Source organism: Lathyrus oleraceus, chromosome 3, assembly GCF_024323335.1.
Source record: "Lathyrus oleraceus cultivar Zhongwan6 chromosome 3, CAAS_Psat_ZW6_1.0, whole genome shotgun sequence".
NCBI classification, from domain to species: domain Eukaryota; kingdom Viridiplantae; phylum Streptophyta; class Magnoliopsida; order Fabales; family Fabaceae; genus Lathyrus; species Lathyrus oleraceus.
In genome coordinates, this window is record NC_066581.1 from 173,030,110 (window position 1) to 173,048,829 (window position 18,720).

General features: G+C 31.6%; 1 protein-coding gene across 1 annotated transcript; it reads right to left on the reverse strand.

Moving 5' to 3' along the window:
* Positions 1-8,226: 8,226 nt before the first annotated feature.
* On the reverse strand, positions 8,227-10,669 carry LOC127126072 (deoxyhypusine hydroxylase). Its single transcript, XM_051054920.1, has 7 exons — positions 10,334-10,669; positions 9,917-10,050; positions 9,596-9,831; positions 9,363-9,501; positions 9,129-9,255; positions 8,670-8,788; positions 8,227-8,582 (listed from the first exon to the last, which is right to left on the reverse strand). The coding sequence occupies exons 1-7, from the start codon at positions 10,497-10,499 to the stop codon at positions 8,550-8,552; spliced, it is 954 nt and encodes a 317-aa protein (XP_050910877.1). The 5' UTR covers positions 10,500-10,669; the 3' UTR covers positions 8,227-8,549.
* Between the last annotated feature and the right edge of the window lie 8,051 nt (positions 10,670-18,720).

Below are 18,720 nucleotides of genomic sequence, written 5' to 3' on the forward strand. Positions count from 1 at the left end.
GTTATTTTTTTTCATTATAAATTATTATGTTTTTCAATTTTAAATTAGAGTATTTTTAAGTCTATTTTCATTGATTCATGTTTTATATCTTATTGGTTTGGTAATATTGAATATCGTCTTAATGGATTGTTTTGGATTTTTGTTTGATTTTTGTTTCTTTTAAATATAACAATTATAGATATGAGAGTGCTTTGAAATCAATCTCTTATGAATTTGTTGTTCATTAAATGTTAATGTATTTGAGATCGATAATTTGAGTGTTTCTAAATTCGATAGTTCAAAAGTTGATGTTAGGAAATAATTTATCACTAAAATTATGTGATCATAGGTTTAAAAGAGTCTACCCGAAAAGTTGTTAACTTAAATTTTAGTGTAGTTATTAAGAGATATGATTCAAGTATGATGAATAACCATTTATGTTGTCATGGGTTATGAAAAGGTGATGAGTATAGGGGTGTTCATTAGTTCGGGCAAATTCGAACTGAATCGGAATTCAAATCAAACTATGGTGTTTGGATAGGTTTTTTTTTGTTCGGGCAAAAATCGAACTAAAACTAATGAAATCTGATGTTAATTGATCTGGACAGTAAATTTTCAACATTCTACCTGCGAGTTTGCGAGTTTGTCTACCTGAATCAACCATATTAATTTATATATTTTTTTATCATTAGAATTAGATGGAAAATCATATGGTGTATGAATAATTGTTTAAAATCTTGCTTTATATGATTGTGATTTTTTTTATTTTAAAAGTTAATTTTGAAATTAAAACATGTCTTGGTAAAATATAGTTAAGTTGATTTTATATTTAATTTTAAAAAATATTGAATATTTTTTTGTTATAATAATAAGATAATATCACCAAAGAGCACAGACAACTATTCATATTATTATTAATTACTTATATATAGAAAGATAGATAAATAATTATTTGTGTTGATGGCAAAACAAATACAAGAAATTACACCTGCAAAAATACTATAAAAATTATTAAATATTTTCAAAGATAAATCTCATTAAAAATATATTTATAATATATAAATATTCTTTAAAAATAAGTTTATATTTATTAGATTACAAAAATAAACGGGTCCCGCAACTTAAATTATTTGGTTGTGGTTTAGATCTTAAATAGAAGATAAAATATATTCCTCAGGGAACAAATATTGGACTAGATGTTGAGACAATTTGTCCAAATTTTTAAATCAGAATGACAGTAAAAAGGCAGTAATAAAATAATACACAATGCAATAAAATAACATAAGAGATTGGTAATTCAGTTCGGTAAAACCACACATACGTCTGGGAGGCACTCTACCCGAGAAAGAAAATTCACTATTTTGAATTAATACACTTAGTCTTACAAGAACCAACAAACCTTGTTTCGTTCAAAGCCTATTTCTAATCCTAGTAACTTTCTATTTAAGGATTTTCCTTAAATATGAGAACTTACTCACTTTTTTCTCAATCATATAATTTGTGGTTGGTGTTTACAATTCAATGGATAATGTTGAATATTACAGCTCAACTAAGACAAACCTTTTATGCCAAATTACTTAAACATATAGGTGTATGAAGGTGAGAAAAACACAAGAAGTTGGTTGAATTGTGTTGGCTTTTCTTTCTTTTTAAACTCTTGAGTCAGATTCTAAACACAAGGTTATAAAATCTGAGTTAGTTAGAGATAGATAGCGGATATAAAGTCCAAGACAGAATAACAACACACAGAGTTATCCTTGTTCCTCTCACAAATCGAGAGTAATTCAGTCTCTTTGTACTTACAAGAGATTTTTATTATAATCACGCAAGATTACAATTTTCTCAAGCACACAAGCAATAGACTTCTTTGCTTACACATACAAGTATACAACTTCCTTGCTTAAACACACAAGTTTGAGACTTCCTTGCTCAAGATTTCCTTGCTCACACACACAAGTATGAGACTTCCTTGCTAAAGCACACAAGCTCAAGACTTCCTTGCTCACACACACAAGTATGAGACTTTCTTGCTCAAGCACACAAGCTTAAGACTTCCTTGCTCATACACACACAAGTATAAGACTTTCTTGATCAAGCACACAAGCTGAAGACTTCCTTGCTTTCACACACAAGTATGAGACTTCCTTACTTAAGCACACAAGCTGAATACTTCCTTGCTCATACACACAAGTATGAGACTTTCTTTCTTAAGCACACAAGCTCAAGACTTCCTTGCTCATACAAACGAGTATGAGACTTCCTTTCTCAAACACACAAGCTCAAGACTTCCTTGTTCAATCACACAAGCTCAATACTTCCTTGCTCAAACACTTAGTAAGAGACTTCTAATAATCAACCTAGCAGATAAATGATTGTTGGATGAATACATTTGGTATACAATCAGAAGTGTATAAATAATACAACACAATAAGACTCGTTTAAGACTTAGGGGTTTCTAAGATATACAAGGATAAAAAATCTCAAGTTTAACTTGTGATAAAACTTTGACAAAGTAGTTTCTCTTTAGTTGTCAATCGTTGTTTAGCATGTTAAACGTGTATATGTTATTGTACACTTATGTATTGATCTTCAAGTCCTTTAGTTCCTTAAATAATGAAGAAAATAGTCGTTGAAGATGCAATAGTATAGTCCTTTTATAAGTTTCAAAAGAGACATTGGGGGACAATGGTATGTTTCACCAAACTGTAAGGTTAGGTGAAACCTAGTTTGAGAAATATTTGCTATAAAAAGGAATTAGCAGTTGTATTCCAGCAGAATCTATGGATAACCTAGAGCTCAAGCCATCATATGATAAAGTATGTTTAAAGATGAATAGTGACCTATCCGTATCACCTTGGTCCTTGCGATTTGACTAGTTGAAGTTCTGATCTCCAGAAGCAGACTTCCCCATAGTCTGTTCTTCAAAGGTTGATTCCTTCAGACTCTAATGTCTGAATGCTGACTTCTTTTGGAGATGACTTCTTCAGAGTCAGTTCTTCAACTTCTGATACATCAGAATATGATCTTCATGTTGTTATTTGGATGTTTAGAGTTAAAACCAATACTTGGATTTAATATGAATTTTAGTTTATGGTCATACACACTTGAACAAACATTAGTATACCCTATTATTTTTTAAATGCTTTGTTATGATCAAAACCCAATGGATATGGGACAAACCAATTTTGTTTCAACAATTCCCCCTTTTTTATGACAATAAATATAAGTACTTAAGAACAATGATTGATAATTTAATTAACTAGTTGAATGCAGAGTTTGCGGTTTGTAAGCTCCCCATAGGGTTAGATTTGTAAGCTCCCTCTAAGTCTTATCTATTTAAAGCACACATATAAATCTTCAAAATTTAAGTAAGATAATAAATGTCAAACTTCAGGTGCTTAAATACTTCTATATCTACTCCCTCATTTGTCATCAACAAAAAAATAAGGAAATAGAAAAGATACTGAAGAAAAATATGTTTATATAAAAAAAATAGTTGTCAGAAAAATAATCAAAAGAGTCATATTTGGGATGGAATCAGAACAGGATAAAAATAGTTTAAAAGCATATTTTATGTAGAGTTTTAGATAAAAGATTGAAAAGATTTGAGAATTGATTGGAACAGTTTGTAAACAATTTGTCCACTTCTCAAGATGGATAAGATATGATCTTTCAACTATTATTTGAATAGACATGGGGCAGTCAAGTCCGGAGAGACATGTTTGAAGACATGCATTTATTTCTCTCTGAAGACTATTGGTGCACAATATCCAAAATTGATTTCACTTTAACCAAAAGTCTTATAAAAGAATATTTTTAAGCATGGGTAAAAATGAGTGTTTCTCGGTCATAAAATGATTTTGTTGTAGAGTGAGTAGGTTCGAGTTTTGAAATCTAACCATACGAATGTATTTTGGAGTTTTCATAGAATATGTGACCACTATATAAGGTGCGTAAACAACACTCAAATAAAATAAATTTTTAATATTCCACATTTATTTTAATAATATTGTCACTTTTTTTTATTTACTTGTTTTTTTAAATCCATTTAAATTTTATATGGAATTTATTTGTTTAATCTATCTCGTTTTTTAATGAAAAACATTAATTAACCATAAAATAAATTACTAATTAAATTAATATTTGAATAATAAATAAATAATATAGTAATATGTATTTTAATTTTGTAATATTTTATAAAACATTTATCCTATTTTTATATAAAAATAATCGTGTCATTTACAAAATATATATTATTTTGTTTTTTATTTATTTTGTACCAAAAACAAATACAAAATCATCTTAATTTTTACCTTTTTAAATATATTTTCTTTTACTTTCTCTCCAAACAACACATAAGAGTTTTCTAAATTATACTTTGGATGGGAATTCTCTCACGTAATTAGTGCTCATCTTTACCATCCAATCAACTTTTAAATAAGTTCACATGCAATTAAATAAAATCAAATTTGTTATTTCACTCGAGAAAAAGTTAACTAGAGTGTACCATTTTCCTTTTATTTTCTTAAGAGTCTTTTAATTTTTTTTCATCCAAACAAAACATAAGCTAACAATCTTATGTTATATCTTTTTGAAAAATTACTATGGCTTTTTGGTAAGTTATGGATGGTCAACAAAGTAAAAAGTAAGAACAACATCATTTTCTTTGAATGTCAAATCACAATTTGCTATGTGAAGTTTTTCCAACCTGCTCTACACTCTACTCAGATTTTAAAATTCCAGCAAATAGAACATCAAATATAAATATCTCATTAAATCAAATTCAATAACAACATAAATATAAATTAAAAACATTAACTAAATATAAATAAAATCATCCACGAGTCAAATTAGTTTATTCATCAATTAAATACAAACAAAATTATGAATGAGTAACACTAATTTATTTTCATCAAAATAAATCATGCATGTCACAATTTCATCAATCCAAAGGGATCAATTTATTGATAGAGTCGACCGACTAATGAGACCAATTTCACCATCCACGACTAACCCCATCTAAAGACAAAGCTTTGCTATATATTGATTTGATCCCACACGAGAATGTTGGTGATTTTAGTATCACCCATGATTTTAGTAGTAATGAGATTTACTATAGGCCGATGCAATTATGCGTTAAAGCTTGGAAACGAGTTAGGAGTAGTGCGGAGTGCACGCTCGTATAGCCAACGTGTAATTGACTGCAAGTAATTGAAAACGGGGTTCCAAGGGGCGTAGCCCCTGGCGGGGTGCGGGGCAGCGCCCCGCTGGGGTTCCAAGGGGCGAAGCCCCTGGCGGGGTGCGGGGCAGCGCCCTGCCGGGGTCCAAGGGGCAGAGCCCCTGGCTGGGCAGCGCCCCGAAGAAAATTTTCTTTTGAACGTTTGAACCTTCCCAGCCGTTATTACCGTTTTTCTTGAAAAGGTATGACTTTTCGTTTTCAGTTTTCGTTCTCCTATAAAAGGGGGAAATCTGGCTTCGGTTTAGGGTTACACACAAAAACCATTCTACGTTCCAGAATCTTTCTTTTGCCAGAAACATTCTTTCTTCAAGAATTATCCCCACAAAGATTTCGTGAACCCAGGCATAAATAGGGTCGAAATACTTTGTTCGGAAAGTGAACGAACACGATTCTTCGAAGATTATCCAGGATTATCAATTAATTATCTAACAAAGCTTTGCTATATATTGATTTGATCCCACACGAGAATTATTAGCATCCTAACAAAATTTGAACTTAAAACCTTAAGAATTCAAACTCAAGACCGAAACATTCATCAATAAACCAATTTTTGAGAGTTAACACAATTTCGTCAAGTGAAGCAAAATTTGAAAAAATCTAAGTAAAATAACTTCTACCTTGATAGGTCTAGGTTTGTTGGAACGATGTCAAGCTAAGCAAACTTTGATTATTATTCATATAGTATTATAGTTGAAACAATTATTTAGTTGATACTTCACGTCACTTAAACAAATTAAATTTTGTTTTGTTGTAGTAACATTAGTTAAATTAGGGGTGTTAGAATGAATATAATTTATTGGACATATCCGTTTTATTCGCATTTTTTACGGGACAAATCAAGTTTTTAGCCCGCACTCTCTAATATGCATTTTTCATCCCACCCCACTTATTTGCGGACACGAACATTAACATAATTTTTTATAACTTTTAAATTAAAAAGGTACCGTGTCCGTAAATCTGTAACACCCTCCTTTTTTGCGTGACAAGATAAGGTTTTAAATTTGTGTCCTACACAATGTCTACCCCGCTCTACTACATTTTTTTGCGGGACGGAGTTAAATGTGCTGGACATGCCTCTTTATCACCCCAAATAAAGGTTAACACATTTTACACCTTCTGATTCTATAGTTCAAACTAAAACAAACATGCAAATTCATTCAAATTTGAACAAATTTAATTTTTGATGGTCCATAATTGGGATGCTCAAGGTTGAATTATTGACATAACCAATTTATAAGTATTCATTATAATCGAATATCATAATCAATCCATATAAATGGTTTTGTTTTTAAGAAACCGATTATATCCATAACCACTTTTTATAATCGGTTATGAATTTCTTATCTAGTTTTGAAGGTCATGTCCGATTTTCAATTTAAATTCGATTTTGAACATAAAATCCACTTTTTAAAACTGTATATTAATTTTTTTGCAATTGGATTTTCAACTAAAAATCGATTTCGGCATAAAAAAACCATTTTTTAAAAATGAATTTCACACATAAAAAACAATTTTTCACCAAAAATCATTCTCAATTTAAGTATATCCCAGTGTCTGCAAGTACATATATTATACCATATCGAAGACCATACATAATATTTAAACCTAAAATTAACATTTTACCCGATTTAATTAAACATAAAGACAAGTTTTTACTATCATATTATATACTCCTTTCGTTCCTTTTTAAGTGTCATTTTTTGACTTTTTACACATACTAAGGAAGCTAATCATTATTGTTACTTTTTAAACAATAATTCTTCTTTTACCTATAATACCCTTAATTATTTATTACATTCACTTTACTTTTTCTCTCTCTGCAATCATTATCTATGGGTAATTTTGACAAAATTGCAATTAATACTACCTTGAATTTTGCAAGTGACAATTAAAAAAAAATTATTTGCAAGAAAGTGACACTTATAAAGAACGGAGGGAATACATAATAGTCTCTCATATAGATAAAACTATCTCAACTACATAAAGGACCTTCTCGATTCAAGGTTTCACTTCCACCTCTTTGCAGTTTCGTCCAATCCGCAAGTCAAAAAACACATGTATAATATGATATAGGTCATTGAGGACAAAAAAATCACCAATCGATTCAAAGTTTCACCATGTTAGTTTCTAAACTAACATGTTCAGCCATAACTTTCTTCCTGTATAGCCCACAGAAAAAATTCAAATACAGTGAAAGGAACCTACATGTATCTAACAGTGAAAGTATCTAACAGTCAAAGGAACTATTAGAATGTTACAAGGATAATAAGTGAGTTTCATAAATTCTAGAAAAAAATCAGTGAAAGGAACTACCCATATATTTTAAACACAACAAATATTCAGAGCATGCAAATAAGCAAGTCCAATCGAAATTCAAAATGAATGAATTTACATGGGTTGATTCTTCGTTCCTTCCACAAGTTGAGAATGAAAGAGCACAAAAACGAATTTACCGATTGATATTGATAGAGAGGAGAATAGAGAATCACATTTAGGTTAAGACTTTGGAGTGAGAATTCATCAGAGATTGAGAGAGTGAAGAAGAGAGAATCGTGTTTAGGAATTAGGATTTGGGTTTTCAATCGAGAGAATCGTATTTAAGAATTAGGGTTTAGGTTTTCAATTGAGAGAATCCTGTTTAGGATTTTGGATTGAGGTTGAAAAATCAAAATAAAATTAACTGATTTTTGATAATCGGATTTGATATGATTATGGATAAACCACCAAACCGATTAATTTGAGCATCCTTAGTTCGGATAACCTTAGTCCGGATGTGTTACCCGAACATATAATTAACCTATTTTACACATTTAAATTCTATAATAGGTAAAATACAAATTCGACTTATATTTAAACATGTATTTTTCCAAAACATCACTAACTAGTCATAACATGTGAACACAAAAAAAAAATCTAAATTGTAGAATTCATTTGAAATATTTTTAAAATTCCTAGGTGTGGGGGGAGTGATCATATTGATATGAAATCCCACTCCTAATATTCAGCAATGAAAATCAAATGGCAATGTCATTCATCCCAAACAACAAATAATAATTGTTCAAATAATTTATGTGCTTTTGAAAGCAATTGTATCTTCAGAACTAAATACACACAAGTTATTCTTGATTTCTATTGACTTCATAGATTAACAAAAATCATAGTTCAACCCTTATTTTATAGGGCTAGTTTTTCCTAACATCATCAATTTGAGTTAAGAAAAGTAGAAATCCAGAGTCTTTCTCTGTCTTTGTCATCTTGTCCTTCTCCCTTCATTCTCATGCAGATTCTTCATTTCTTAACATTATTGAAATGTGTAAACATAAGAAAATATTTACACCACAGTTGGATTGCGCATGAACAAGAACTGCAACCAAGATAAAAAAATAGTTGAGTCAACAAACATTGAAGCAAAATACGCAAATCTTCAGTAAGTACCATGGTGTATGTATACCTCAAAAGATTTCCCTGATCTTTCAGCTTCTAGCATGCTTAGAGCAACTTGACAACTTTGTGAGACAAGAGCTTCCGGGTCTGCCGTAAACTCCTCAAGAAGAGCTACACTTTGGTCATCTAAGGGCATACAACAAAAGAATTATGTAAACGAGAAGATTCAAATAATTGGCAGTACTCACAACAACACTTGGTAATAAGTGATTAATGAGTCTCTTATAAAAAAAAGATTAACTAATTCACAACAACTTTTAAGTCGGGCAGCTCATTACCAAAAAGAATGCTTACTTTGATTGCTACTATACTATCTACTCATGGATTCTATACATTGCACAATATCCTTGCATTCTCTTTTTATACATAGATGGCCTCACAAAGCATGGCAGTTATTTAATAACTTGTATTATTGACGGCAAAAAAGATTACATCACTCCATAATATTTGGTTTTAAATGCAATACCTGCAATTGAACCAAGAGCTTCAGCAGCCTCATGCCTAACCATTGGATGCTCATTCACATCTCGAAGTATATTGGATAGAGCAGCTGAAGCAGCTTTGTCTTGCAATTGGCCCAAAACGTATGCAACCTAAATCACAGCAAATATTGGCATTAAAAAATTGAGAGATTAAAATATCTGTACTCAAATTTAAGCTCTATCCTTAAGGCATTCACCAAATAGTGTACTTATCAAACCTCATGTTTTAGTAAAGCACTCTTGGAACCCAAGGAATCAATAATAGCAGCAACGGCTTTGTTTCCACCGTCATTTCGAAGTGCAAAAAGAGCTGCATATCGCTCATACATCCCTTTTTCCTCATCAAGAAGTAACTCCCTAATATTGATCAACACTGAGTTAGCAACCAAACCAACTAATAACACTCTCTTTTTAAAAAAGAGTCTCTTCTAGCAGTAGGAACCAAACAAACCTTAATTGGTCCACCGAAGAACAAGACGTGGCTGGTGCTGCAGGATCAACAGACATAAATGGAGAAATACCCGGTGCAGTCGAATCATCCGCAGCAGCAGCATCTTTTAAATTCAGAATACGTTGAAGAGCCAATTCACACGTCTCTCGAACCTCTTGAGCCGGATCAGATTCCAAACTTCGCTTCAAAAGAGAAACATTACTATCTGATCCAATAGCGCCAAGTGCTTCCGCTGCCTAATTGAGATCATAACAAACACAATCATCTTATGAAAGAGGAAAAAAAGTGATACATAGAAAAAAAAGCTACTACCGGTACTACCTCATGGCGAACAATGGGATGCAAAGAAAGATCATTAAGAACCGAGGTCAATGCAGGAATGGCTTCCCGTTCTTGCATTTGACCTAATGCAAACGCAGCTTCATGTGCTAACAAATTGGATGAATCTCTAGTTGCTGCAAAGAACAAAAGAACAATACTTTACCAGAAGCAATGCAATAAACCACTTAACAGTAATTATTATTAAAAGCCCTATTTTGATAAACAAAAACTGAAACTTTACTATATAAGCTATAGTATTTTGCTTATGTCATAAGCTATTTCCATAAATTCTATCAAATATACTCACAAGTGCTTATACTTATACAAACACTATCTAAATCTATTTGATAAACATAGTGCAATTTGGATAATAGGGTTATTGAATTGAAGAGGAAAAGGAAAAAAGGAGTGTCTAACCGAGAATAAGGGCGGTGCGAGGAGCGGGGCCTTTGAGGTTCCGAAGAGAGAAGAGGGCTCTGAAGCGTTCAGAGATGGGTTGAGTGGAGTCCAACAGCAATTCACAGAGGAACTTTTCCATCTCCGGGGAGCACGAAGCGACGTCGTTTAGCGAATCAACAGACATGGCGATTAACAAATAGTGTGAGATGATATATCAGAGTTGGGGTTTATGGAGACGGTGGCGGAATTGCAGATGGAGATGTCTAACGGCGAGAATACGGCGGAATCAGGAGTTAGGGAGTCACTGGCGTAAAGTGTTGCAAAAGAATCTAATATAGGAGTGATAGCCGATTTTATGTTTTTTATTTTAAAACTTAAATTTAAAACAGGTAGGTTTTTTGTTTTTTGTTTTTTACATGAATTTCAAAATTATAAAATATAATTTTTATAATGTTAATTTATTTTAACTCTAATGTTTATTTATTATAAAATAATCTAATATAGGGGCTGATAGGGGTGTTCAAAATCAAACCAACCCAACAGAAAATCGCAAACCAAACCAAACCAAACCGAAACCGCAAAAAATCGCATTTGGTTCGGATTTGTTTGGGTCATTTTTTAACAAAACCGCATGGTTTGGTTTGGTTTGCGGTTTGTATTTTGCAAACCGAACTAAACCAAACCAAACCGCATTATGTTACAACCCAAATTTTACTTATCCCGCATCCAACCAAAACATCAAACCTAGTATGTCTTAACCTTACAATTACAAACGATTTTTTCTTACTCACGCTTAGGGTTTCAATTTCAACCTTCTTAAATCTCTCATAGTAGTATCACACATTCTTCTCGTCTTCTTTTCCATGTAGGTTTCACCTATTCTACTCTAATAAGTCATCTCTTATGTTCTTTCTTTTTCATCTTTTATGTTACTATTTTCTCTTTTAATTACATTTTTATCGCACCTTTCTTCTCAATCTCGCATCTCTTATGTTCTTTTTTTCATCTTCTCTAATCTCTCATCTCATATGTTTTTTATGTTTTATTATAATGTCTTCGATATTATATTATGCTACTATTTATAAATGTTTTTTATTCCACTTTTGTCTAATCTAATTTTTTGTATATTGAATGAAATATTTTTGTCTAAATATCATGAGTTTTGATGTTATTTAGTCATGTATGAATGACTAAATATAAAGTTATGTTGTTCTCTATAGGTGTATGTATGGCATAATAAAAATATTATAAAAAACCGAACCAACCCAAACCGCATTGGTTTGGTTTGGTTTTATTTCTAAAAGTCAACCGAACCAAACCAAACCGCATGTTTTTTTCTCTTGCGGTTCGGATGATTTTTATCGCCAAAACCGCCCAAACCGCACCGCGAACACCCCTAGGGGCTGATAGCCACTTTGACTTGTCCACCAAATTTCCAATTATTGACTCAAATTATGAACATCACTAAGTGGGTATATCAACATATTTCATATTCGTGGGTATCCATTCGAACCAAAGTTGATGGGAAAAACTCATTTTGATTGAGTTTGGGTTTTTTTCGATTAAAAAATATGGGAATGGGGACACTAGTATCCACCCCAGACTCATCCTGAATCCGTCCCGTTTATTTCATTATGTACATTATTACTTAGCTTTGATAATTTAAAATATTAAATATATGGTCAATGTTTTGATATTTTGATTTGTATTATTATTTAAAATATTTGAAATGTATGTATGAAATTTTTTCAGATTATTTTATTTTATTATTTATAATATAATTTGATTTTGGAAAAAAAAAATTTATTAAAAAATTGATTTTACTAAATGGATGGTGACGGATTGGGACACCCGAACCCGTTTGGGATGAGTTTGAGTTTTAATTCTCCATCCCCGTTTTGGTTTGAGGCGGGGGACGAGAATTGTTTGGGGGTTTGGGTTTGGGGAGGTAAAAATCATCATCGCCCCGCCCCATTTTCATGCCTACACTTAAGTCACACTCAATCACCACTTCAACCCTCTCAAATTATCATTTCTTTCACCTCTCGTTGCTAATTAAACTTCCACAATGATCATAATTTTGACCACTATCAATCATCACTCCATCCACATTTAATCATCAATCATACTACCACTAATAACCACCATGATCATTGTAAATCATCATTATGATCATCATTGATCACTATGCCCACCACTCTGACTATCGATCACCAATTCTATTATTGATTATTAATTTGACAATCATGTGTTGTCATTCTAATTACAATCAATCACCACTTCAACCCTCTCAAACTATCATTTCTTTCACCTCTCGTTGCTAATTAAACTTCCACAATGATCATAATTTTGACCACTATCAATCATCACTCCATCCACATTTAATCATCAATCCTACTACCACTACTAACCACCATGATCATTGTAAATCATCATTATGATCATCATTGATCACTATGTCCACCACTCTGACTATCGATCACCAATTCTATTATTGATTACTAATTTGACAATCATGTGTTGTCATTCTAATTACAATCAATCACCACTTTTATGATCAGCAATTCGACCATAATTGACTACCAATTTTACCTCCATCAATTGTTGAAAAATCAATTTTTTCTTCCAGACACGTGTGATGAGCATCATGAGTCCAAGTATCACTGATCCTTGAATCTCTCTTTATCTCTCGTTGTAACCATCAGCAACGTCTCTTCTTCTTCTTCATGTTTTGCCAGCTTTGCATAAGTTTCTTGATTCTTCTACTTTTCTGGACAATCAATAGAATATTGACCATGCTTTTGACAATTGTAACACCGAATGTGACTCTTGTCTAACTTTTGACCACCACCTCTTCCTCTACCTGCAGCACCACCTCTTTGGTTGTCTTGGTTCTAGGATTTTCTCTGATTCGACCAGTTTCCTTCTTGTTGATTTCGACCAGTCGAATTGTTGTATCCCCATCTTCATTTATTGTCATTCCAGCTTCCTTTGCCTTTCCTTTCTTTTGTTGATTGTGTCTGCAAAGCCATATCACTCTTAGACTTTCCTGCAACTCTTTCAGTCATTCTTTGTTCATGAGATTCAAGTGTCCCTTGAAGCTCTTACTTTGTCAATTTTGACAAATCTTTCGACCCTTCTATGAATACTACCACGTGGTCGAGCTTTGGAGCCAACGACCTCAACATCTTTCCAACAACAGATCTTGATGTCAACACTTCTCCACATACCTTGATTTAATTCACCAGTTTCATAACCTTAGTGAAGAAATCAGTTATACTTTCATTGTGTTCCATCTGAAGTAATTCATACATCCTTTTGTGAGTTTGTAACCTCGCCTCTTTCACCTTCTCCGCGCCTCCAAACGACTTCTTCATAATTTCACATGTTTCTTTCGCTAACTCTACATCACTATCCTTTTCAAAATTATCTGAATCAACACATTGATGGAATATAAAGAGAGATTTATAATCTTTCTTTTTCAATTCTTTATGTACAACCCTTTCTTAATCCGTCGCATTTTCTGCAAGCGTTGTTACTCTTTCCTTCACAAGATCCCAAAGATCTTGATAACAGAACACGATTTTTATCTGCTTGCACCAATTCTCATAATTATTGTTCTCGAGAACTGGAAGATTTGCTGGAAAATGTCCATTTGGATGGTTCATTACCATCGTGATTTTCTTCCCAGAAATCGCTTAAACCAGAGCTCTTGATATCAGATGTTGGAAATCCACCACAATCTATGGAGAATTTCAATCAATCTTGATGAACAAGATTGTTATCAATCACGCAATAACAACGAAAAAGAGAAGAACAATTGAGAAAGAAAAGAAGGAACGATGAAGAGAAAGAATATTTTCTGCAGAGTTTCTCTTTGCCCACAACCTGTGGAAAACTTCTTTATTCACTTTACAACTGCAAAATTCTGTGAATACAACGTTATACCTTCTCTATTCACTTCTATTACAATAATAAGGGTCACTCCCTCTATTTATAGATTTAGGTTAACTTGGACCTCAAGGCACTCAAAACTATAAAAGCCCAAAATAACTAACATTACTAAAATAACCCTAAGTCGAAATCCTGTGTGAAATAATATGTTTTGACACTTCGACACACTAACACAACTCAACACACTAGGTGATTCAACAATTCTTTCTTTCGAGCAACCTGCTTCGACACAAGGAATTATACTTCAACATCAATCACATATAAAGGAGGAAATAACACCCTTTAGCTTAAGGTTTCAATAAAATAGAGAACCTTGTTGAGTTAGTCTTCCAATATGTGGAACAATGTGTTGTGCATATATAATCGATATTTGGTTTTAATGATGATAACTTTCAACTCCATAGTCAAACGACATTTAGTGTTAATGATTCAAAAAGTTCTTGGTGACAAATATCAAAAGGAAAATTTATTTCAACTATCTAGTTTTTCATGATGATGACATTTAAACAAAAATATATATCTCAAGTCACGTCCGTCATATATTTCAAATTTACAGTTGAAGTTCTAATCAACATTGAATTTAATAGATGAATTTTAAGTCTTAAAATTGTGAACGTGTAAAAGTGTGAGAGCTCACATGGTTATTAGTTTGACAAATTTATTGAGAGTAAGTCTTGAGGTACTAAGGCAATGCACACATATAACACTCCAAAATTTAATTTATAAATTTATTCAATTTTTGGTGCATTTCTTAATTATTTATGTGTTGTTTTTAAAATAATAATAACAATAATAATAGGGTAAATTAAGAATTATTAAAATAAAATATTAAAAATAATAGGAAATTAAAAGATTGTAATTATTTAGAGGTTACAGGATAATAAATTGAAATTAATAAAATAAAAGGATGAAAAAAAAGAATAATTAAAATTAAATAGAATTAATAGAAATAAATAAATAAAATAAAGTAGGGTTTTATTTATATAAGAAAGAAAAAGGAGAAAAAAGTAGATACTACTAGGGGTGTTCAGATCCAATCCAATCCAAAAAAAAAACCAAAAACCGAACCGAAAAAATCGAAATCCAAAAAAACCGATTTTTTTGGATGTATTTGGATCACCATGTTGCATAACCGATCGGTTCGGTTCGGTTTACGGTTGGCTTCATGAAAACCGAACCGGTCCAAACCGAACCGGTATTACTTCCATTTACTCATCCTATTAAATTAATTATATTCACTTTAATGCAGCTTTGGTATGTTACTGTCATATATATTTGTCATATATTTAATTTATATTACAAGTCTCCCTATAAGCACTAAGTAAGCAGGTCTCCATATAAAATATTTATTACAGCAATGTCTATTTCGTTGGGATAGATATTGTCCATATATTATAATGAATCTTTGCAACAATGACATCAAATAGCCATATAATATGAAAATTAGATATTGTCTTAGTAGACGTTGGAGGCATAATTGTAACTGGTATTGAAATATATTCGTTTTAAATTTCACAGTGTTGATTTAAAAACCGAATAAAACCGATTCAACCGAACCGAAGTAAACCGTATAAATTGGATTGGATTGGATTGGATTTTTCTTGTTGTCATCCAAAAACCGAACCAAACCGTATGCTTTATATATTTTGGATCGGATGATATTTTGTCTCAAAACCGATCCAAACCGGACCGTGAACACCCCTAGATACTACGAGAAAGAGTAATAAGAATAAGATCTCCAATTATAAAGAAATCAAATTTTTGTGTGTGGGCGCGCGTATAATCGGTGGAAGAGGAAGATTATTCTATATTTGATATTTTGGATATGGAATAATGGTGTTTTCTTTGATCCGGATTTATGATGATCAATAAATAATTTTAAAGTGTCATCGATATTTTTGATAATTTGGTTACATTATTGATTGTGAAAAATATTAGACATGTGCTAAAAATAATTCATACCAGATCCTGTGATTTTTGGTGACTTAGTAACTATATTACTTGGAATTCTAGTATGAAAATTTAGGAGAACATGCTAGTGATTTTAATTCTTTAGAGTAAGTAAGTCGGTTTGAATTTGTGGCTCAAATACCCTATATAGGTTGTAAGGATGGTTGATTTTATTTATATTATAACCGAGCAGCGAGTTGAAAATATGTAAGAATTTTATTGTTAGTCTTATATAAATTCAATGATTTGGTGATGAGAGTAGAATTGGTATAAGTTGAATTTTGTTGGACATGATCAACCTTCACTATGTAAGAATTATTTTAAATAAAATGCAATATATATATATATATATATATATATATATATATATATATATATATATATATATATATATATATATATATATATATATATATATATATATATATATATATATATATATATATATATATATATTAAAGTTATACTATTTTGGGATGACCGCTAACGTAAAATAAAGATTATAAATAAAGATTATAAATAAAATATAAATACTATTTTAAATAAAATATTAAAGTTAAAATAAATACAAAGTTAATTAGTAAAAATTTAAATTACATGACTTAAAACTACCTTAAAGTAATACTTTACGCGTTCTGAGTGACTTGAGATCGTCAATAATTGACTCCGAACTAATGCTTGCATTAATCTCCCTTTCAATATATATTGTCATGCTATCTCTAAGAAACCCATCATCCATCTTGTTTCTCAACTTAGCCTTAATAATTTTCATTGCTGAAAAAGACCTCTCAATTGTGGCCGTAGAAACGGGAAGAGTCATGATAAGACGAAGTAGTCTATCAATCAAGAAGTAAGTTTCAGCCTGTCCAGATGCAACCAAACATGAACATAGTTCTTGAATAGTTGATAAATTATTCAAGTTTGATGCTTGACGAGCAACAAATAGAAAATGTTGGAGTTGAAATTGTAAATTATTCTTCTCTTGATCACTAAAATCCATAGGATAATATTTTTCAACTAAAGCACAAATAGTATCAATACTAAAAGCTTTATATCCACCCTTAGGAGATAAAGAACAAGAAAGAGTTAACAAATTCATTGCCTGCTCACTGAATCTGTTATTCAACTCTTGTAACTGTTTGTCAATGGTAGTGAAAAAGATTTCAACTTTAAAGTAATGTTGAATTGTGACTTGATTCTCTTCAAGACGAGAGCGTCCAAATCTTGTTGTTGAATGAACATCATTAAGATTAGGAATCTCAATACCATGCTTTTCACAAAAAGATACCACTTTAGTAAACAATATATCCCAACCATTTTATCTCAAACCTTGAATAAGATGTTTTGTTGAACGAACCAAGTTCATAGCATTAACTACATCTTGATTTTTTTTGTAAGGCTTGACAAAGCATATTTGTTATTCCCATGATTTCTTTCATCAAGTGCAAAATAAATATAAAATCAAATGCCTTCTAGTAATTGTAACAACTATCTGCATCCCCACGTGTAGCATAACCCCCTCTATCTTTTGCAATTTTTTTAAAAACTAAACAAGTTGCTTCATACATGTTTATCAAGCTAGAAATTGAATCGTAATGTGATCCCCAACGAGTATCTCCAGCTTGTTTCAATGTACCAACTTGATTTGCACCTTTACCAGTTACAATCTTATCAATCTCTAACAAATAAGCAATTTCTTCTAATTGGGCAGCTTGTAACTCATCATGACGTTTTGTAGAAGAACAAACAACATTCACAACAAAGATCAACTTCTCAAAAAATTTATGAACAGGTTTGACTTCTCTTGATGATGTAACTAATGCAAGTTACAATTGATGAGCAAAACAATGAACATAGTATGCATAAGGACAATCCTTCATAAAGAGGGCTTGTAAACCATTCAATTCTCCTCTCATATTGCTAGCACCATCATACCCTTGGCCACGAATGTTAGAAACATCAAGGTTATGTCGAGAAAGTATGTCACATATTGCTTCCTTAAGAGTTAAAGATGTGGTGTTTTTAACATGTGCTACATCAAAAAATCTCTCTTGTATTAAACCAACTTTATCAACAAATCTTAATACAAGAGCCATTTGTTCCTTTTTTAACTCATCACGAGCTTCATCAACAACGATACAAAATTTGGAATCACCAATTTCCTCACGAATACTCTTTTTCACCCTACTAGAAAGAATTTGCAAGAGCTCTTTTTGAATTTGATGTGAAGTATACTTGCAATTTTGTGGAGCATTTTCCAACACAACTTTTGCAACTTCATCATCGTAGGATGCTAAAAGTTTCATTAACTCAAGAAAGTTACCTTGATTTCTTGATTTTCTACTTTCGTCGTGACCCCTAAAAGCACAAGCTTGTAGTGTTAACCAACGAACATTGTCAATTGAAGTCTTGAGTCGTAACTGATTATTCATTATTTGACTTGAACTTTGCACTTGAATAACATTTCTAATATGACCATCTTGATTCAACAAGTCTTGACA

Coding starts and splice junctions, on each gene's coding strand:
- LOC127126072 (XM_051054920.1), bottom strand. CDS start 10,499: ATGTCTGTTGATTCGCTAAACGACGTCGCTTCGTGCTCCCCGGAGATG. Junction 9,832..9,916: donor ATCCCATTGTTCGCCATGAG/GTAGTACCGGTA, acceptor GATCTCAATTAG/GCAGCGGAAGCACTTGGCGC. Junction 8,583..8,669: donor GATCAGGGAAATCTTTTGAG/GTATACATACAC, acceptor TCTTGGTTGCAG/TTCTTGTTCATGCGCAATCC.